This window comes from Oryctolagus cuniculus, chromosome 17 (genome assembly GCF_964237555.1).
Source record: "Oryctolagus cuniculus chromosome 17, mOryCun1.1, whole genome shotgun sequence".
Lineage (NCBI taxonomy): Eukaryota > Metazoa > Chordata > Mammalia > Lagomorpha > Leporidae > Oryctolagus > Oryctolagus cuniculus.
Genome location: NC_091448.1, coordinates 66349908 through 66372198, shown reverse-complemented (window position 1 = coordinate 66372198; position 22291 = coordinate 66349908). Strand labels below are relative to the sequence as shown.

At 58.0% G+C, this 22291-nt stretch overlaps 1 protein-coding gene and 1 long non-coding RNA gene across 2 annotated transcripts; one reads left to right on the top strand and one right to left on the bottom strand.

Annotated features, from left to right (window-relative positions):
* Positions 1-109: 109 nt before the first annotated feature.
* MED9 (mediator complex subunit 9) lies at positions 110-13732 on the bottom strand. Its single transcript, XM_051830753.2, has 2 exons — positions 13415-13732; positions 110-1595 (listed from the first exon to the last, which is right to left on the bottom strand). The coding sequence occupies exons 1-2, from the start codon at positions 13639-13641 to the stop codon at positions 1379-1381; spliced, it is 444 nt and encodes a 147-aa protein (XP_051686713.1). The 5' UTR covers positions 13642-13732; the 3' UTR covers positions 110-1378.
* Positions 13733-13767: 35 nt separating this feature from the next.
* On the top strand, positions 13768-21962 carry LOC138846334 (uncharacterized). The gene is made up of 2 exons (XR_011383802.1): positions 13768-15651; positions 20112-21962. It is a non-coding gene; the product is annotated as an uncharacterized lncRNA (long non-coding RNA).
* Positions 21963-22291: the final 329 nt, after the last annotated feature.

Here is a 22291-nt window from a genome sequence, read left to right as displayed (position 1 = left end):
GGGAGGCAGCGTTTTCCCTCAACTACCCGCATCCTACTATGAATTTCGGTTAAAAAAAAAAAAAAGAAAGAAAAGAAAACCTATGGTGTGCAGCAGTAAGTGGAAAGGGTTTTTTTTTTTTTTAATATTTTATTTATTTGAAAGACAGAGTTACAGAGAGGTAGAGACACAGAGAGAGAGGTCTCCCATCCGATGGTTCACTCTCCAAATGGCCGCAACGGCTGGAGCGGAGCTGAGCCGATCCGAAGCCAGGAGCCAGGAGCTTCCTCCAGGTCTTCCATGCAGATGCAGGGGCCCAAGGACTTGGGCCATCTTCTACTGCCTCCCCAGGCCACAGCAGAGAGCTGGATGGTAAGTGGAGCAGCCGGGACTCAAACCACATGGGGTGCCGGCGACTCAGGCCAGGGTGTTAACACCCTGTGGACCACAGCAGCTGAAGACCACTCTGCCCCCACCCCCATGCTTTCCTGTGCTTCCAGTACCAGATCAGAGCCTTGGAGCCGCCCGCCCTCTACTCTGAGATGCCGGGAGGATCACCGACTCCGCAGGACAGCAGTTCCCCGGTAGACCTGGTCCCCTCTGTCCCCGCCACGGTCACCAGGCCTCCTTCCCGCTCCCCCGCTGCCTCCCGGGCCAGGCGCTCCCCCTCTCCCCTAGAGCTGGAACCCCAGCCACAAACACCTGCACCGCACTGGCACTCCTGCCAACAAGGCCGGCAGGGAGGTGGGAGGCGCCCATCTCCAGGGGGTCTTCTCGGGTGATGACAGAGGGCCAGCGGGGTGGGAAGCTTCTGCTAACCAGGACCAGGCGAGTCCGGGGGGAGGGGGGGCGGCAGGAAGCACGCCCGGTCCCCTCCCGGGGAAGCAGTGTGGGCCCCGTCAGGCACAGGCAGGAGAAGAACAAGAGGCACAGGGCGGGCGGGCGGCCCGCAGGGCTCCCCCCTTCTCACACATCAAAGGAAGCACCGGGGAGGGGAGACAGCCCGCCCTGGCCTGCGGCCTCCTACTCCCACAGCCTCCTTCAATCACATTAAACCCATGCAGGCCTAATTCCCGGTGAATTCTATGCAAATGTCTCCTGACGGGAACAGTCTGTACCTGGCACACTGATCCTAGCAGGGCCCCAGGCGGCCAGAGGAGCCGCCCCCCTTCCTACTGGGCTCTTCAGCAGCACTGGGGGGCTGACACAGCACATGCTCTCCCCACAGCCTCCAGGAACATTCTGACCCCCCCCCCCCAGGCACACGAGTCATTAGCAGACACAGGATTACTACAGAGCCCCCAGCAGGACCGCTCACCAAGCGAGCAGCAGGGCCCGCGGCGCCCCCTGCCCCCCCCCACGGCGCCCCCTGCCCCTCCCGCGGCGCCCCCTGCCCCCCCTAGTCCTTGGGGATCTCGAACATGCAGAGGCTCTTGTACTTCTGCAGCAGCGCGTTCTTGGTGCGCACTTGCTCGCGGAGGCTGTGCAGCTGCTGCTGCTGCTGCTCGGGGCTCAGATGGATGCCAGGCATGGCGCCCACCAGCTTGCGCAGCTCCTGGAACTTGGCCTTGAGGGCGTTCAGGTCCTGGTGGACGTCCGGGCTGTCCTTATCCATGCTACGAGGGCGGGGGACAGAGGGCAGAGGTTAGCTTTCCCAGCTCGGACCCACGCCTGCCCCCTGCTCCGCACCCCACAGAACGCCCCGTTTCTGTGTCTGTCCCCGGTGGGCTGCGGGCCCCAGCACCTACTCCCAGGGCTCTAGGCCAGGCAGTCAAAGCAGCCCCCGGCCCCCAGGCTTGGGGTCCGTGCCCTCCAGCCAGCGGTCAGCTAGCTCTGGGAGTGCCACCTCACAGCTACCTCGTGTCCCAGGCCAGTCCCCTGTCCCTGGTCCCCAGGATGGGGCAGACACTTAGAATCAATGCTCAGGCCGGCGCCGCGGCTCACTAGGCTAATCCTCCACCTTGCGGCGCCGGCACACCGGGTTCTAGTCCCGGTCGGGACGCCAGATTCTGTCCTGGTTGCCCCTCTTCCAGGCCAGCTCTCTGCTGTGGCCAGGGAGTGCAGTGGAGGATGGCCCAAGTGCTTGGGCCCTGCACCCCATGGGAGAACAGGAGAAGCACCTGGCTCCTGCCATCGGATCAGCGCGGTGCGCTGGCCACAGCGCGCTGGCCGCAGCGGCCATTGGAAGGTGAACCAACGGTAAAAGGAAGACCTTTCTCTCTGTCTCCTCTCTCTCACTGTCCACTCTGCCTGTCCAAAAAAAAAAAAAAAGAATGAACGCTCGCCATCGGCCCATCGGCCCATCGGCCCATCAGCATGTGGGGAATGATGGACCAAACCACCCACTAAGGATCAGGTGACCAAGGCAAACACAGCCGTCGCCACCCTGGCGAGCCATCTCCAGCCCAGACTCGATCAGCCTGGCAAGAGTTAACTTTGGCTGGGGTTTCCATGTTTGCTTGAAGCCTGTTAATATCACCACCAATTTCCAGTCATTAGGCAGCTGTAAATTGGTTAAGGGCTGCTGGAACGCCTCAGCAGGTGCAGGCCCCTGGCTCAGTCATGCAAAGTCCTCACTTGGTCACTCGGCCTTGGCCTCCTGGCCGTCACTTCGACGCAAGGGCCGCCTACTCCACACCGCGGCCAAAGAAATGGACGCCCAGCTGCTAACAGTTTAGCACGTGGATGAGCTTTCCAAAGCCAATGGTGCAGATGACAAGCTCAAAGCCAGTTAGCTCAGTAGGCTGCCCTGCAGGGGGCCGATGAGGCGTGGCCCAGCTCTGAGCTGGGGGCAGGCTCCGGGGCCAGTCCTTACTCCAGCCATTGACCCGCCAGCCAAACAGTCCCTATGTCCCCGGATGCCCTGGCTGCAGACAACCATCGACGGCAGCCTGGGTTCCGAGGCAACGGGCCGCTGGTTAATTCCCAACCCCTGGGAGGAGGGGGCCCAAACAGAGAATCTCAAACCCAACGATTCCACTGCACAGACCCCTCGGCTGGCTCCTGGACACACATGGTAAATCGGGGGAACCAGCTGACAGCAGTGGACACGGGTCTCCCCTCCCGCCACCAGCATAACCACCACGACCAGGCTGCAGCCTGCCCACGTGCGACCCTCACGGCCCTGCCCCGCCATCCTCCCTCTGCCTGGCTGCCTCCTCACCACCGCCTTCAGATCCTGAAACTCACAGCCTCCTCCCGGCTTCCAAGGCCCTGGACGCACACGTGGCACCAACCGTGATGCGTCCAAGGCCAACGGCAGTTTGGGCGTTGAAGTGCACGTTTCAAGCAAACGGACCCACGCTGCGTGCGTCTGAAAGGACGCGATAAAAACCAAAGACGATGCGTGCGGTCACACTTGGCAAGGAGGCGCTGGGGATCCGGTTCTTGGGCCCCACCCAAAACAGGCCATGTCCAAGACGCTCACTTCTGCACACACGCCCAGATGCCGGCCTCCACCAGCGCACTCGGGGGAAGGCACCAGTCTTCAGCGAGGAGCGAAGCCACCAGGCAGGCAGCTACGCCGGGGAGGGAGAGCACAGAGCCCCCAGGAGCCCCTCTGCAAACGGCGAGGAGAACTCGCAGGCCCCAGCTGGGAGCCAGCCAGGAGGAGTGTGAAGCGGCCGGCCAGGAGCACAGGCAGACCCCAATACTGAGAGGGGGGAACAGGGCCCGCCCCTCTGGGCTCCACCGGAGCCGCTGTCCAGCTTCAGGGGAAGAAAGGGGACCCGCAGGGTGAAGGAGGAAAAGACGGAGACGGCACAGGCCAGGGCGAGGCTGGGGCTGAGTTTGGGGAGCAGGCACTCGGGGGACCCTCAGGCTTAGGTGGGTGCAGTGAAGGCCCAGGCCCGCACGTTCTCTGCCCCCTTCTGGTCCGGGTGTCGCCACCCCCGGCAGCTCTGATGCATGGGAAACCCAGGTCCGCGGAAGCTGGCCTCTTGCCAAACTCTCTCTCAGTGGGGTCTGCCTCAGTTTCCCACATCCTCCTCCTCCAAGCTTCCACCCCCTCAGCCTCTGCCGACCGTGCCTGGCCCAGGGCCCCTGGGCCTTCTTGGGCCCTGGCCCGGACGCACACCTGCCTGGAGGCCTCTCTCGCAGCCCGGGACGCCTGGCTTCCCGGTCAGCACCACACAGCCGCATGGATCACGCGGCTGCCAGCGAGGCTTCGGGACGTGGACGCTTTGTACCTCCACCCCCCGGACTTGTGCAAGTATGCTGGACAAGACCATTTCCTACGAGCGGGAACGCTGGGTCAAAGGTTACGTAATCTCAGACAGATGTTACCAAGACGCGCTCCAAAACCTGCGCTGACGCACACCCCGGGGGCGGCGGGGGAACCGTGCTCCCACGCGCTGCGGGTGACGTCCCTGTCTCTGCTCCGCTTCTGCCAGCGCCTGGTGGGCCTGTGGGAGAGGGCTCGGGACCGCACACCCTCGCTGTACCGGCTCACAGACACACACTATTTTTGGCCCGTCTGCGGGTGCTGGGATGCCCCCCGCTGGCACCCCGAAACTCCCACTCCTCTTCCTAACAGCTGTCAAGCAGGTTAACAGCTCCCACTCCTCTTCCTAACAGCTGTCAAGCTTGGGGACCCGCACAGGTCCACGGTGGCCTCTGGGAGACCTGCCCTCCCAGACTCCCTGCCCCCGTGCCCAGTCTCCCAGCCACAGGCGCTGTCGCCCCCTCCCCGGCCCCTCCAGACCACCTGCAGCCTCTGCCTTGCCGGAGACCCAAGTCCTCCCCTTCCTTCTGGCCCTTCTGCCACCCAGCCCAGACAGCACCTGCCAGGTGCGCTCAAACAGCACCCCCACGAGGGCCTCTGGTCCCCTCAGGCTCAACCTCCCACACCCCCCAGGGGCCGGGGGAAGACACCCTCCCTGGAATTTCTCCTGCTGCGCTGAGTGCCTGGTGGCCTGGGGAAGGCCTGTCCCCGTGGGGCCCGAGTTCCGGGGGCCCAGCAGGCCAACGGGTGAAATGAAGCGGCCGAGAACAGCGAGGGCTTAGGCAGGCCTGGGACGGCTCTCCACAGCCTCCCACACACTCCCCATCCAGGTCCGCAGCCTCTCCCAGGGCTTGGAGGGAGGCGAGAGGGACCGGCGGGGGGCTGCAGCACCTGGGTGCACAACAGAGCCTGGGGTGCCGGTGTGGGCCCTCCCCGCAAGTGCACAGCCTGCGAGCGGGGCTCAGCTGGCCTGGAGGGCCGAGCCGATTAAAACAGCAGCCGGTCAACGACACCGTGTCCCCGTGTGAGAGGTCCTGCTGACCCGCCGAGGGGCAGGCGGTCTCAGCGCTGTGTGAGCCTGACTCAGCCCCTCCACGGGGTCGGGGTCAGTTCTCGACCGCCCACTCCAGGCCCTAAGACATCTGGAAGAATTAGAACGTGCCCTGAAAGACACATCGAGCAGTCCAGAATATTCCGGCCAGGTGGGCGGGCAGAGCCGCAGGCGCAGTGCAGGATTCTGGCGGAGACATTCAGTTCCAGGCTCAGATTTGACTGAAGGAAAGAAAGAAAGAAAAAAAAAAAAAAAGCTCGCTCTCCTGGCCGAGCAGCGCTCACTTCCACCCCTTCATTACGGCCGCAGCGCCCGCATCCGTGAAGCGAGGTCTCCAACAGTGCACAGCTCTCGCACACCCAGAACGAGGCTTGTCTTTCCCTTGCTCTTTAAAAATAACACGAATGCGTAGGTTTGGCCATTCACTCAGCCGTGGGGAGGAACGCGGCGTGGGCACTAATGCCACAGGGTGGCCGTGCAGTGGGCGGTGCGGGCTCCCAGAGCTCCCTGCGCCGAGGCAGCCTCGGAGCGCGCCCTGAACCAACGCGTGGTGATCTGTGGGTCTCCTGAAGAGGGGCTGCCGGGCCCAGGGCGCCCCCCACCCAGAGACACTTGCAGCAGCCAGGTCCCACTCCCAGCTCCGCAGTGGGTGGTCCAGGCAGGCGATCCTCAGGTGGTCTGCTGAGACCCCTGAGTGCAGGCCAACGTGTGCGCTCACTTTGGAAAGAACAGGGAGGCAGCTCTGGGGAATTGTGAGTAGAAAAACAGGAATCTGGTGACAGGCACAGGGCGAACCAGTAGAGAGGACCACAGCAAAGAGGCTGGTTAAGGATCTGTGAGAGGGGCCAGCGCTGCGGCGCAGCGGGTGAAAGCCCTGGCTGCTCCACTTCCGATCCAGCTCTCTGCTGTGGCCTGGGAAAGCAGTAGAAGATGGCCCAAGTCCTTGGGCCCCTGCACCCATGTGGGAGACCTGGAAGAGGCTCCTGGCTCTGGATCAGCACAGCTTCGGCCATTGTAGCCATCTGGGGAGTGAACCAGCAGATGGAAGACCGCTCTCTCTTGTCTCTACCTCTGTGACTCTTTCAAATAAATAAAATAAATCTTAAAAAAAAAAAAAAAAAGAATTTGTAAGAACCAGAATTAGGGGCTGGTGTTATGGCGTAGCGGGTTAAGCCGCCACCTGCAACGCCAGTATCCCATATGGGCGCCACTTCTGGTCCCAGCAGCGCTACTTCTGATCCAGCTCTCTCTATGGCCTGGAAAAGCACTGGAGATGGCCCAAGCACTTGGACCTCTGCACCCACATGGGAGACCCAGATGAAACTCCTGGCTGCGGCCTGGGGTAAACCAGTGGACGGAAGATTTCTCTATCTATCCCTCTCTCTGTAACTCTGATCTTCAAATAAACCAATCTTAAAAAAATCCAGAATGAGGTTAAAAGACCTGGTTGGTGAGTGGTGTCAACAAGCTTGGAAGTAAAGGAGCAAAGAGAAGACAAGAGGCCGGCGCTGCGGCATAGCAGGTAAAGCTGCCGCCTGCAGTGCCAGCATCCCATATGGGCACTGGTTCGAGTCCCGGCTGCTCCACTTCCTATCCAGCTCTCTGGGAAAGCAGTAGAAGATGGCCCAAGTCCTTGGGCCCCTGCACCCACCTGGAAGAAGCTCCTGGCTCCTGGCTTCAGACCGGTGCAGGTCCGGCTGGTGCAGCCATTTGGGGATTGAACCAGTGGATGGAAGACCTCTCTCTCTCTCCCTCCCTCCCTCTCCCTCTCTCTCCTTCTCTCTCTGTGTAACTCTAACTTTCAAATAAATCTTAAAAAAAAAAAAAAAAAAGGTGCACTTCACAAAGTTCATGGAAAAGCAGAATTAAAGGCAAGTTTATTTTGGGGTAAACAATTGTGAAATCTATGCATAGTTTGTAAAAACACATTTTCCGTGACCATTTTGAAAACTCAAACTGACAAGCAAAGGGAGAGAAAGACAAGCCCGAAAGTAATAAAATGTGCCACGGAGACCTGGGACGGACCGGCAGTGGAGGACACAGCACCCAGGAGTGGACGGGAAGACACCCCGGAGCCAGGGCCTGAGAGCCAGCCAGCGACTGGGGGGTGGGAGGGGGTGGGCAATGGACATCCAGCTACCCAGCTACGGGCGGTGGGAGGACCCGGCTCATTCACTCAAAGCCATTCTGCACACCAGAGACGGAAAGCACAAGATGGAGGCATGAAGCGCTGGGGCCGAGATGGCGCGGCTGGAGCTGCAGTGGGGAGGCCTCTGCGGGGCACCCGGCTCAGAGGCAGGCGGAGGGCAGGGGCATCCTATCTGGGGAAGCGGCACCCACGCACAGGGGAGAGGGAAACAGCAGTGTGGGGGAGGCACTCACCACGCCCGACAGACACGACTTCACCACCACCACCGCGCAGAGCTCACACAAAGAACTATCCCATGGCAAAACGCAAATACGTCTAAAAGTGCACGTGGAGAGACGCTTTGTCTGACGCAGCAATGCACACAGCTCTAAGACGTCCTTTCTGACCCATGCGACTGGCGGCTGCCGCGGCGGCACAAGCACCCAGGCATGTGTTCTTGGGGAGCCTGGCGACTGAAGTTCACAGTCACAGGTACCGCTGCTGGAAACCTACCTCCGGACAAAACTGCCCAAGTGACAGCAAAGGCAATGCTCGCTTTGGTGCTCACTGCGCCAGCAAACGGCCAGGAATGACATGGGGGTCCTGGGGCTGGGGCTGCTTCAGTAAACGGACGCCCCAGCGTGGGGACAAGGTGCGGGGGGGGGGGGGCTCACTTTCCCTTTTGTTCCCATGGCTACCCTGGGACTCCATCTACAACTTTATTTATTTATTTTTTTTCTAAAGATTTATTTAGTTCTTTTGGGCCACCTTCCGATGCTTTCCCAGGCACATTAGCAGGGAGCTGGATGGGAAGCGGAGCAGCCAGGACTCGAACTGGCGCCCACTTGGGATGCTGGCATGGAGGCAGTGGCTGTAACCCACAGTGCCACAGTGCCAGCCCCGATTTTTTTCTTACTGAGTTTTGGCCAGCAGATTTACAGGCTGTTTTGGGTGACGGCTTTTTAGGTTGATCAAAGCGGCCCAGCTTACAGGGCTGAGATTTGGAGGCAGGCTAGAGAGATGGGGTGTCGGCTAAAAAGATGGGGTGCTCTACATTCAGCACCAGGTTATCAAAATACACACGTGTGGACCCTGCGCCCAGCACTGCCACTCAGCATGGGCTTGGACGCCTGCCCCAGCGTGGCGGGGACTAGCAGGAGAACAGAGCAGGGTGCCCCACAGAAGCCCCCCGGGGCTCCTGCGGGGGCCCTGAGAGACGAACCTTTGTGTGTGACAGGGAAAGCTGTCCAGAACACACCCCTCAGCGCTGCCAGCACCGGACGCAGCCTGTTCTCCACCTGTGGGCAAGTTCTGAAAAGCTGCCCAGAAAATTCGAGGAGCAGCAGGTGACCCTCGGTGAGGGGACGTGGGGCCAGGCACTCCTCATCTGACACCTTTCTACACTGCCCAATTTGCAAGTTACTTTCCCTAAACAGTTTAAAGAAGCCAAGCGTGTCACACTCCAACTCCTTCTACAAGGGCAAGAGAGGCGGCACGCACCGTCTCAGGGTCCGCTCTCCTGCTGCTGCCCTGAGCAAAGACAACAGTCAAGGCCAGAGGGACGTGGCGGTGCAGAACAGACCAAGGGCCTGCAAGCGCCTCCCTGGACAGCTGGGCCGGGCCTCGCCCTCACCCCCTCACCCCCCGCCCCCCGGCCCCCAGCCTGTATCTCCATAGCTCATCAACCCTCAGGGTACAAAGTCTCGCTGCGCGGTGGGGGGGGGGGGGGGATGCGCTGCTCCCACTGCTGCCTCCTCCCCGCTTGCCAGCTCTCCCCTTCCACCAAACTGAGAGCGGAGCCCGTGGCCAGGCCACTTTGTGGCCTCAGCTCCTTACCTGGGCCCTTCCCCCTTGTCCCCCACCTGATTCAGACTGCTCAGTGCCAGCCCTGCGCCAGGGCTCCTGCTCCCCTCTGCTCCCCTCCAGAGCCTAGGGAAGGAAACACGCCTACGCCGCGGGCCCTGACTGCCACCTAGCCCGTCCTCGCCCAGATGTGGGCGCCCAGCTCCGCTCACACGGCTCCTCCCAGGGGCTCTCCTGCTCTCTGTCGGGGCTGTCTTTCTGTACGGCTTGTCTATCTACACTCAGCGGCCCAGCACGGATTCAAAGGCGTGAGTTGCTGTCTCCCTTTCTCAGAACGAACCGACTGGGCTCTTTCTTGGGAGAAAGGACGTCTTTTTTCTTTCCAATGCCTTTTCTCTCTCGGGCTGGCCACACACCTCTGTCCCCTCTGGTGCCAGTCCAGCAGCAGGTGGCGTGAGGCAGCCAGCTGGGGTCTCCCTCTGCAGGCTGTGAGCCGCGAACCTTCTCTGAATCCACTTTCATTACGGCTCCCTGGACCTGGTCCAGCAATGCACCTGCTGCCCCTCAGCCCACTCTTTGACTCACTCCTCCCCAGGAACAATCCTGGGAGCAGAGGAGTCCTCTAATCGCCTGCCAAGGCGGCTGAAGGCGGTCCCCTCTTAGGCTTTGCAGTAACCTCCCGTGCTTACCCTCGCCTTCACCCTTATTCCCAGAGGTCGCTGAGGGTCAGGGGAGCCCTTGTTCCATCGTTGGCTGACAGGGGTTAGCACGTGGCCCTCTACTTTGTGGCAACCACTCATCTTTGTCCTGTTCTTTTTGGTTCTATGTTTTAAAAAACAAACAACTTCACTGTCCCCTTAGGGGGAACAGAGCCAGAGCCGTGGGACACACCTGTCATCTCTCACAGTTCTCAGTGTCCCCACTACAATCTTGTGGTTCCCATCTCAAGAGAAAACGAGGCCCACTCACCCAACATTACCCTGCCGGTATGTTGCAAAGCTGCAGTCTGGGCCCATCGCCTGGGGTGCACCACCCACCTATGAGACGAGACACCTGCACCTGGGAGAGCGCCAGCACCCACACAGATGAGAACGCGAGCCAGCACCAGCACCCAGATCTGAGCCCAACCCAGGCCTGTCGCGCGGCAAGGCCCGCTGTCTCTTGACTGCTGCTGGGGCCATCCCAGCACAGCTGCTCTGCTGGGGTCCACGGATAAACCGCTGGGGAGCCCAACAGCTGTCCTTGTCACTGTGAATGTTCTGTTTCCATTTTTCCCAAAACCAGCGTATTCTGGGTTAATCCTTTATAATTCTACGCGCCTCCGGGACTGCACTGGGTAGCCCCGAAGTGTCACTTGAGATCACAGGGCGGCACGAACGTAGGGAAGCCAAAGGAAGGCGGGTCTAATGGGAGAACAAAGGCGTCCAGGCCGTCCACAGCCCGCAAGTCTCTCTCGTCTGCCCGCTCTCCAGAGAGCTGGGCCATTACCAGTCAAGATGCTCACACTGGGGGTCGGCGTTGGGGTGCCGCGGGTGAAGCCACTGCCTGTGATGGGTGCCAGTTTGTGTCCCAGCTGCTCCAATTCCAGTCCAGCTCCTTCTAATGGCTTAGGAAATGAAGCGAAAAGATGGTCCAAGTCCTTGGGTCCCTGCCACCAACGTGGGAGAACAGGATGAAGCTCCTAGATCCTGCCAGGCCCAGGCCCGTTGTTTTGGCCATCTGGGGACTGAACCTGCACATGGAAGATCTCTCTGTCTCTTCTTCTCACTGTAACTCCTTTTTTAAAAAAATTTTTTAAGATTTATTCATTAATTAAAGTCAAACTTAGAGAGGAGAGACAGAGCGAGAGATCTTGCACCCGCTGGTTCAGTCCCCAAACAGCCATAACAGCTAGGGCTGGGGCAGGTGAAAGCCAGGAGCTTCTTCTGGGTCTCCCACACGGGTAGCAGAGTCCAAACACTTGAGCCATCTTCTGCTGCCTTTCCCAGGCCATTAGCAGGGAGCTGGATTCGAAGTGGAGCAGCCAGGACTCGACCCGGTGCCTATATGGGAAGGCAGCACCGCAGGTAACATCGGACCCTGTAACTCTTTCCAAATAAATACATCTTTAAAAGAAAAAAAAAGTCCACGTTGTCAGCAGCGACTCCATCTCAGCACAGCATCGGCAAGCCCATCAACCTTCAACCTGAACGCCCCCGCAATGGTGGTGGTGTCAAGTTTAGCTTGCTTTGGTTTTAAATGGTTGAGCTCGAGTGGCAAGCCTGGGGGTTTACATCTAGCACTGAGTCGTGAGTCAGCCAACAACAGACTACACACACGACGAATGGTGGCATGAGATTAAAACGGGGCTGAAAACAACCTTGTTCGTGGTGACTCCGACGGAAAGAAACCGACTGCACTGCCAGTTCTCATACAGGGAACTTCAGAAAGTTACTGCGGGGCCGGCGCTATGGCGTAGTGGGTAAAGCCACCGCCTGCAGTACCGACATTTCATATGGGTGCTGGTTCTAGTCCCGGCTGCTCCACTTCCGATCCAGCTCTCTGCCATGGCCTGGGAAAGCAGTAGAAGATGGCCCAGGTCCTTGGCCCCCTGCCTGCTTGGGAGACCCAGAAGAAGCTCCTGGCTTCTGGCTTCAGATCGGCACAGCTCCGGCTGTTGCAGCCATTTGGGGAGTGAACCATTGGGTGGAAGCTCTCTCTCTCTCTCTCTCTGCCTCTCTGTAATTCTGCCTTTCAAATGAATTAAAAAAAAAAAAGTTACTGGAAAAATGGAACTAAAATTTTGGTTCAGGGGCCAGCATTGTGGCACAAGCCGTTGATGCTGGCATCCCACATGAGGACCTACTCAAGTCCCCGCTGCTCCATTTCCAATTCAGTTCCCTGATAATGCGCCTGGGAAAGCAGCCGGGATGGCCCAAGTGCTTGGGGCCCCTGTCGCCCACGTGGGAGACCCGGATGGGGTTCCAGGCTCCTGGCTTCAGCCTGGCCCAGGCCGGCCGTTGTGGCCATTTGGGCAGTGAACCAACAGATGGAAGATCTCTCTCTCTCTCTGCCTCCCTATCACTTTGCCTTTCAAATAAGTAAAACCAATCCCTGAAAAATAAAATGAAACCCATACACATCTTTCCATAATACGCACTTTTCCGTGAACTTTCAAAACAATCCTCGTATTGGCTGTCCTATACCTCTCACTGCTGTTTCAGAACGTACTCCTCCTACTTCCACGAAAGGCCAAACACCACGCATGTCCCGTTGGGACGTGTCTGCCTGCAGCAAGCGGCCGATGCCTCGGCTGCACCTCCTCACTCTCCCAGGCACCACTCCGTGACGTCAGCGCCAGCGGCGTACTCACTCAGGCAAGCGTGGAACGGGGGGGACTTTGGTTTCTTGTCTGTTTTTGTTTTTTCCTTTCCAGAGCCTGTCTGTCCGAAAGCTTGGGCTCCCCTGAGGGCTGGCCAACAGCACGGCCATATCCTTTCAAGGTAGGCTGGGATCAAGTTAGTCCAGGCCCGGTGGAGGCGATTTCTGTGTCTCTGCAGGCCATCTCAGCCCTGCAGGCTCAATCTGTATGAATTATGGGTAACATAATTATGGGTAACAGAGAGAGATCTTCTATCTACTGGTTCACTCCCTAAATAGCCCGAACAAAGCCAGGAGCCAGGAGCTTCTTCCAGGTCTCCCGCGTGGGTGCAGGGGCCCAAGGACTTGGGCCATCATCCACTGCTTTCCCAGGCCACAGCAGAGAGCTGGACCAGAAGTGGAGCAGCCGGGACTCGAACTGGAGACATTCGGGATGCTGGCGCTACAGGCGACGGCTTTACCTGCTACGCCACAAGGCCGGCCCGCAGTCGGCCCCTTTTACCGTGCGCACCCCGTAACGCCTAGCAGAACGCTATGCAGTCCCGACGATGTTTCTCTGCGGGATGTGCTGAAGACGAGGAGAAAACCAGAGCGCGTCTTAACCCTACGGAGCCTCAGGGACGCTGCCCAGGCTCCCGAGGCCCCCGGCCACCTGTGCCGGCCAGCTCGGAGCAAGTGTCCCCCGCATAGAGCACGGCGCCCCCCGGCGCCCCCATGCGCCCGGACAGGCGCCGCGAGCTCTCGGGAGAGGCCCCTGCCCACCCCCTGGCCTCGGCCTGCCCGCCCGAGAAATGGGGACGCACCCTTGCAGCCTCCTAGCGCCAGCGCCAGCGGCGGCGGCGGGGCCCCCTCTTCCGGGGCCCTTCCTTACCATTTGATGATGTTGTGAACCAACGGCAGGAAGGAGTAGTTCTCCTCCTCCTTCATGCTGGCGGGGCTCTGGGGCCGGGGCGCCGGCGACTGCTGCGGCTGGGGCGCGGCCACCGGTGGCGGCAGCTGCGGCGGCGGCAACGGCTTGGTCTCGGTCAGCGGCGGGTCGGCCGGTGGCGGTAACGCATCCTCGGCCTGTCGCCCAGCGGCCACCCCGGCCGAGGCCATGGCCCCGGGGCTCGGTCCAGCGAGCCAACTCCCCCACTTCACCGGCTCGGCTCGCCGGGAGCGTCGCGGACTCTACACGTCACTGCTGAGCGCCTCGCAGGGGCGGGGCCGGACGCACGGATCTGAGCATGCGCACTGAGCAGGGGGCGGGGTAAAAGCGCAGGCGTGAGGGGAGGAGGCTGTTGCTAGGCGACATGCGGTGGGCGGGCTGGTGTAGGCTGGATTTGGTTGCGAGTCTAGTTAAGTAAATTAGTCAGAAACAGGCGATTTAGCTCAAGTGACCTCAACGGCCAGGGCTGGGCCAGGGCCAACCCAGGAGCCAGGAGCTTCGTTCAGGGTTTTCACGCGGGTGCAGGGGCCCAAGTACTTGGGCCATCTGCTGCTGCTTTTCCCAGGCCTTTAGCAGAGAGCTGGGTGGGAAGTGGAGCAGCCGAGTCTCAGACTGGCGCCCATATGGGATGCCGGCGCTGCAGGCCGCGACTTAACCCACAGCACCATGGCTTCGACCCGCTATTTTATTTTTTTAAAACAACTGTTCAACATTTTTAAATTTATTTTTATTTGAAAGGCAAAGTGATAGACACGCGGAAATCTTTTCTCGGATACTTCTCTCTCCCAATGCCTCCAACAACTGTGGCTGGGCCAGGCTGAAGCCAGGAGCTAGGTACTCCATCCAGGACTCCCACGTGGGTGGCAGGGGCCCAAGCACCTGGGCCATCATCTGCTGCCTCCCAGGCTCATTAGCAGGGAGCTGGGCAGAGCAGCCGGGACCTGAAACAATTCTCTAGTGTGGGGGGCAGGTGTCCCGCAGAGAGCTGGATGGGACGCAGAGCAGCCGGGACCTGAAACAACTCTCTAGTGTGGGTGGCAGGTGTCCCAAGCTCTGGCCTAACCCACAGCGCTAGGACGCCAACTCCAAAGCATCCCCATTTTAAAGACAAAGTAACTGAGACTTAACAATGGGTGTGGGTCTAGGGTCACCCAGTTTGCCTAACGCCAAACCTATGGTCTCAGCCAGGTTCCTCAGGCTTCTGCTAGTTTTGTAACTTTATGATTCAAAATGTTAACGTGGCTTTCTATTCAGAATTTGAGAAGCAATCTAATAGTCATCAATAATATCCCCATGGCAACGTGCGTCATTTTTTTTCCCCTCCCAGCGTGTTTGATCACAAGCCCCGAATTTGTCATTGGCATCATAATGAGAACGTCCTTTAAAAAGAAAAAAAAAATCAGGTATAAATAGATATGGCTAAAAAACAAACAAAAAAACCCACAAATTGAAAATGTTAGATGCATGAGCAAATACTGGGTATTGACAATTTGCCCTATAAATAGTTCATATAATTAGTGACAAAGAGTAAAGTTTTGTAATGCTGCAAGCATATGTCAGAAAAATCCTGCCTGGGCTGCTTTCAGGAAGCCCAACATTGCCACAAAAATACGCATCTGTTTAATACTCATCCTGGTAAACGTCAGCAAAGGCAGCTGCTTCATGAATATGTAAGGCGGCTGTTTTGTCAGAGACGTGGCCAGCCTCAGCTGCACTGATGACGTAAGCAGATTTTTTTAAAGGATTATTTTATTTATTTGAAAGACAGAGTTAGAGGAAGAGGTAGAGCCAGCAAGAGAGAAAGAGAGAGAGAGAGAATCTTCCACCTGCTGGTTCACTCCCCAAATGGCCACAAAGCCCAGAGCTGAGCAGATCCAAAGCCAGGAGCCAGGAGCTTCTTCCTGGTCTCCCATGCAGGTGCAGGGGCCCAAGGACTTGGGCATCCTCCACTGCTTTCCCAGGCCACAGCAGAGAGCTGGATGGAAATGGAGCAGCCGGGACTGGAACCCATATGAGATGCCGGCACCGCAGGAGGCAGCTTCACCCGCTATGCCACAACACCGGCCCCTTGAGCAGCTTTGTGCTGTTTCTCCTGGGTCCCGTCCTGCCAGGTTTCTGGTTACAAGGGCAGGCTTTGGAGCTGGCCAGCCTGACTTCTGTCCCAGCTTGGCTTCCTTCAGGTGTGTGTGTGGACGGTGGCTCAGCCTCTCTCTGAGCAGCAATGGAACACGTTGGGGGGGGGGGGGGGGGATGGGACCTTGAAGAGCTGGTTGAGCCTGGGAAAGGGTTTGTGATCAAGGCCCGTGGAAGGAGGGAGTGTCTGTTACAAACAGTTCAGCTCTCTCTTGCCATAGTGGCACCCTTTTCTACACCCTTCTGCTGTGTTAGGACACAGCAAGAAGCCACCAGCAGGTGTGCCCGCCCTGCCCCCACCACGGGTCTTGGACTTTCCGGCTCCCAGAACTGTGAGTTTCTGCTACGGGGGGGGGGGGGGGGGGGGGGGGGGGCTGAAACACATGTGAGGCATTTCATGTAGCGTTTTATGCTGCCAGCAAAAAGGTCTCCATGTGGGAGACCTGGAAGAAGCTCCTGGCTCCTGGCTTCAGATCAGCGCAGCTCCGGCTGTTGTGGCCACTGGGGAGTGAACCAGAGTTTGGAAGACCTCTCTGTCTCTCCCTCTCTCTCTGTAAACTCTGCCTTTCAGAGAAATAAATTTAAAACACACACACACACACAACGGACTTCAAAAGCGCTATGAAAAATCAGTAAGACAGCAGGTGCAGTATGGGATGCTGGCATCACACGCAAGTGGCGGCTTTACCGGCTAAGCCTCAACACCAGCCCCCAGCGTGTGTTTTATGATCACAGGACATTTGCACTGAAACCAGCCACACTCCAAGTGCAGTGGTGCCTCGGCCCTGGCTGGTGCAGACGCGGCATCAGCACAGGCAGCGCTGGCAGCGTTGGAAGCCGATCGGAGGGGGAAAAGCAAGCCCGAACCCATCCCCGGGGGGACAGAGTTGCTTATGCACTTGTCTGAAACGTGGGCGGGCCAGGGTGCTGGGCGCATGCGTAGAAGCGTCAGAGAAGGAACGCGAGGGGGCTCCCTTCGTGGGTCGGGGGAGTGGCACAGGCATTGAGACTCTGTGTGCTCCTTTTGTTTCCTTCGTAAGTTGCAAGAGGACTTGAAGCTAATAGGGAAAACGCAAACAATTGTCACATATGGGGTTGGGTACTGGGTGGGGAATTTGGACCCCTGAAGCCAGGCTCTGCCCCTCTCTGGCTGTCTGACCTCTGGCACAGTCTTGCTGAGTCTCTGTTTTCCCGTCTGTGAAATGGAATCATTGTGGCAGTTCCCTGACAGGGCTGCTGTCAGTCAGTTCTCCAGCACACATCAAAGAGGTGTTAAGCCAGTCCTGTTGTCGAGTGATGGAGGCGTTTTCATCCGAGCCATATTCTTTTTCTCAAGATTTATTTATTTGAAAGGCAGAGTTAAAGACAGTGACCTTCCATCTGCTGGTTCGCTCCCCAAATGGCCACAATCCATTCCCCAAAGTGCCTGAAACCTGGAACTCCATCCAGGTCTCCCACGTGGGTGCAGGGGCCCAAGGACCTGGGCCATCTTCTCCTGCTTTCCCAGGCCACAGCAGAGAGCTGGGAAGTGGAGCAGCCGGGACTCAAACTGGCACCCACTTGGGATGCCAGCACTGCAGGCGGCGACTTTACCCGCTACGCCACAGCAACCCCGGACCCCACTCCGAGCAGGGAGAGGAAGCCACAATATGATTTGACTTTGGTGAGCTGAAAACAATGGCAGGCGGCCCTCATCCGGACCGAATTCCATGGAGTGAGTAGCAGGAATCAGCTGGTTCAAGCCACACAGCCCAGCGCTCAGAGCTCAGACACACAACAGCCCTCCGAGCTCCACTGGACAGTTTTCTTTCTTTTATCTTTCCCACCTCCTCTCCTGTCTCGGAGGATCTCCGGTGCACGGTAGCCTTCATGTCTCCAGAGTGCTTACTTCGGGACGCTTTGGCAGACAGATCTCTCCTGCAGCCTTCCTGTGATGTCCAGTTGTCTCTCTCTCTCTCTCTCTCTCTCTCTCTCTCTCTCTCTCTCTCTCTCTCTTTCTGTCTCTGGTTTTCAGCCAGGCCTCCACCACCTGCCCTTTAATTCACCAAAGAACTTTTTTTTTTTTTGACAGGCAGAGTGGACAGTGAGAGAGAGACAGAGAGAAAGGTCTTCCTTTACCGTTGGTTCACCCTCCAATGGCCGCTACAGCTGGCACTGTGCTGATCTGAAGGCAGGAGCCAGGTGCTTCCTCTTGGTCTCCCATGGGGTGCAGGGCCCAAGCACTTGGGCCATCCTCCACTGCACTCCCTGGCCACAGCAGAGAGCTGGCCTGGAAGAGGGGCAACCGGGACAGAATCCAGCACCCCAACCGGGACTAGAACCCGTTAACCCTTTTTTTTAAAAACTGATTTTTTTATTTATTTAAACAATAGACAGAGAGAGATCTTCCATCCACTGGTTCACTTACCAAATGGCTGCAATGGTTGGGGTTGGGCCAGGCTGAAGCCGGGAGCCAGGAGTTTCTTCTGGGTCTCCCACATGGGTGCCGGGGCCCAAGCACTTAAGCCATCTTCTGCTGCTTTCCCAGGCTATTAGCAGGGAGCTGGATCAGAAATGGAGCAGCTGGGACTTGAACCAGCGTCCATATGGGATGCCAGTGCTGCAGGCGGTGGCTTTACCAGCTATGCCACAGTGCCGGACCCCTTACTATCATTTTTGAATTATAATTTAAAAATGACAAGGCCACTGGGATGCTGAAGAAGGCTACGAAGTGTCCTGTGGCCAGGCTTTCTGTCCTCTGGGGACAGAACACAGCCTGGGGCCACAATGCTCAGTGCACCAGAGCTGCGGAAGGCAGGTGTCCCAAGCGGATCCGAGCTCATCGTAGCGTGGGACCCGCATCCGAGAGCATCCTTTGAAATTCTTATTTATTTGTTCATTTAGGGTAGTGAAAGGCAAAGAGACAGAGGAGAGACAGAACTCCCATGTGCTAGTTTACTTCCCCACAATGCCTGCAACAGCCAGGGCTGGGCCAGGTTGCAGCTGGAGCCAGGACCTCCAGCGGGTCTCCCACTTAACAAAGCAAGGACCCAGCGACTTGAGCCATCGCCACTGCCTCACAGGGTGTGCATTGCTGGGAAGCTGGATTCGGGAGCAGAGCCGGGACTTGAACCTGGGTTCTCTGATACGGGATGCAGGTGGCACCTTAGCCCCCGTGCAAGATGTCTGCCTCTGCCTTTATCCTGAATGTCCCACAGACACAGAGCATGAAGGCTGGGCATTGCTCATAGATTCACCCCATCCCGTACAATTCTCAGGAACCTGTTAGCTCACCTGCATGGCTGGAGGCCTCTCGCGATGGCCTGGACCCTGCTTCTTTCTGAACTCCAGCCGCTGAGTGTTTGGTTCAGGACAGCGGCTTGACTCATCCCAGGCAGGGTCCCTCCTACCCTCCTCCGATCTCCCCTACCTACCCACCCACCTACCCCAAAAAGGGAGATCTGGACCGAGGACTGGTGGGGTGGCGCAGAGCCAGGCCCCCTCGCCCCATCCTGCAGTCCCAAGGGGCCGCACAGCGGGCGGGCTCCTCTCTTCCCCCGCCAGTCGGAAATGCTGGTGTCTGTTTCACTCCCGTGTTCAGGGATATGATGCAAAGAGCTCTGGGAAGGGCTGAGTGAGAATCTGGGGATTTGGGAAGGGAACCTCGCGGCTGCCCTGGTGCTGGGCTGTGATACGCTCACTTCTGGCTCAGAACAGTGTCGTGAGCCCAAGAGCTGGCAGGAAGTCCTAGAACCTGTGCACACCCAGCTGTGTGCCCAGCTGTGTGCCAGGACCTGTGGTCAGGGGGCGTGGGGGCATGCCAGGCTCACCTCGGAATGGAGGGACTCTGGCATCGGCTCCCTCCGTCCTGCAGAGCATGAAGCGGGGGCCCCTGATGTGAGGTCCTGCGGCTGTGGGTGGGGAAGCTGAGGCTGGGAAAAGGGACCTCGGGAAGCGATCTGGACCCCAAGAGTGATGTCGTTGTCATTTCTAGCATGTGTGCCCCCTTCTTGCATCTCACCTGCTTTTTGTCTTTAAAGATTTATTTATTATATTTGAAAGGCAGAGCTACAGAGAGAGGGAGAGACAGAGAGGTCTTCTATCCACTGGTTCACTCCCCAGATGACTGCAACAGCCCTGGCTGGGCCAGGTTGAAGCCAAGAGCTTCTTCTGGGTCTCCCACATGGGTGCAGGGGACCAGGAACTTGGGCCATCTTCCACTGCTTTCCCAGGCGCATTTGCAGGGAGCAGGATGGGAAGTGGAGCAGCTGGGACTTGAACCGGCAGCCATATAGGATGCCGCCATTGCAGGCAATGGCTGAACCCGCTGTGCCACTGCGCCAGGCCCCATCTCTCCTGGTTTTAAAGTCACAGGAAATGTACTCTGCAGCTTTGGCCCCTGGCTTTGGAAAAGTTCAGGGCCAGAACTGAGCCCTGCTACGAGTTGTAAGGGGCACCCCGGCGGGGAGGGGGGTGGGTCAGGACCGCAGCCAGCGTAGGTCTCATTGCTGGCTTCTTAATTTTGCAGGTGGCCTTGATGACAGCTGGCAGAGGGGACTGTTGAGGTGAGTCCTCCAGCAAGGATCACAGGAGGAGACAGACAGCCCCATCCAGGGAACGGAGACACAACTTTCGTGGGAAATTCACAGATACGTGTTTTTTTAATATTTTATTTATTTAATTAATTAATTACTTTGAAAGGCAGAGAGAGAGGAGAGAGAGAGAGTGATCTCCCATCAGCTGGTTCAATCCAGCAATGGGGCCGGCGCCGCGGCTCACTAGGCTAATCCTCCGCCTTGCGGTGCCGGCACACCGGGTTCTAGTCCCGGTCGGGGAACCGGATTCTGTCCCGGTTGCCCCTCTTCCAGGCCAGCGCTCTGCTGTGGCCCGGGAGTGCAGTGGAGGATGGCCCAAGTGCTTGGGCCCTGCATCCCATGGGAGACCAGGAGAAGTACCTGGCTCCTGCCATCGGATCAGCGCGGTGCGCCGGCCACGGCAGCCATTGGAGGGTGAACCAACGGCAAAGGAAGACCTTTCTCTGTGTGTCTCTCTCTCTCACTGTCCACTCTGCCTGTCAAAAAAAAATAATAATAAAATAAAATAAAAAATCCAGCAATGCTTGGACTGGGCTAGGTCAAAGCCAGGAGCCAGGAACTCAATCCAGGTTGCCCACAAGGGTTAGCAGGGCTGGCATTTGGACCAGCAGGCGTTCCTTGTGGTGTATTAACTGCTGTGCCGACCGCCCACCCCCACAGCCGTCTCTTGAAAAGCTCTTGGGAGCCTGGGATGTGACCGCATCATGACTGCTGACCTCAAACCAGCTGTCACCTGAGATGCAAGGGGCACCCACAGCCGGCCTCATGCTCCCGGGGCACAGCAATGTAAGGGTCAGGCTAGTGGCCACAGGCTGAGGTCCTGTATGCCCGCAGTGTGACAGTGTCAGGGGGTGGAGCCCTCACGAACCACTGATCAGCACTGCAGCAGTAAGTGAAGCCATCGTTGCTACAGCAGAATCCCAAACTGGAGAGCCAGTTCAAGTCCCAGCTGCTCCGCTTCTGATCCAGCTCCCTGCTGATGCATCCTGGGAAAGCAGTAGCAGATAGCCCAAGTGTTTGGGCCCCTGCCACCCACGTGGGAGATCTAGGTGGAGTTCCTGGCTCTTGGCTTCAGCCTGGCCCAGCCCTGGCTGCTGTGGCCACCTGGGGAGTGAACCAGCAGAAGGAGAGGCAGAGAGAGAGAGAGAGAGGGAGGGAGAGAGGTCTTCCATCCCCTGGGTTCACTCCCCAACTGACCACAACGGCCGGAGCTGGAGCCAGGAGCCTCTTCTGGGTCTCCCACGTGGATGCAAAGACTTGGGTCATCTTCCATTGCTTTCCCAGGCTATAGCAGAGAGCTGAATCAGAAGTGGAACAGCTGGGACTCGAACCGGTGCCCATATAGGATGCTGGCACTGCAGGCAGCAGCTTTTTCTTTTGGCTGTTATGCCACAGCGCAAGCCCCAAAAAGAGCCACTAGGCTAATCCTCCACCTTGTGGCGCCGGCACACTGGGGTTCTAGTCCCGGTCAGGGCACCGGATTTTTTTTTTCCATTTCAAATTTTATTACATGAAAGGAAAATAAAAACCTCCACAAAACAAACAAGACTCTTAAGACCTAAACCAATTGAAAGACAGGAGATAATTATCAAGGTTCTAACCAGCTCCACTCCTCCCCCCAGAACCACCTTATGTTAAAAAAAATAAACAAAACCTGAAAGAAATAGAAATACCAGCTTCAAAAATATTTATCCAAAAAGTAAGGCATCCACTTTAAAAAAAAAATTAAAGAGGGGAGGAGATTGGAGGAATGAGGAGGTCCCCTGATCCTCCTGGGGCCACCCCAGCCTACCTGGTGGAAGGGATCATCACTTAGGCCAAGGCCAGCATCTCACCAACTAGGGGGGCCAGGCAAGCTGGGAGCCCTGAGCAGGGCCGGGGGGCGGGGGGCTCCCTGTATTCCAGTCTTACCAGATGCAAGGGACAGGCCGAGAGAATGGAACTCTGAGATACAGAATTCGCAGCCTCAGGACACCAGGTGCAGGTAGCACACAGCAGGGCCCAGGGGAGATCCTCTCATTTCCCTCTGGGGCACAGGGAAAAAGGGGTACCCGGGAAGGGGGTGCCCCTCTGCCACCACCTCCCATCCTGCCCCAAGACGGGAGAGGAGCTG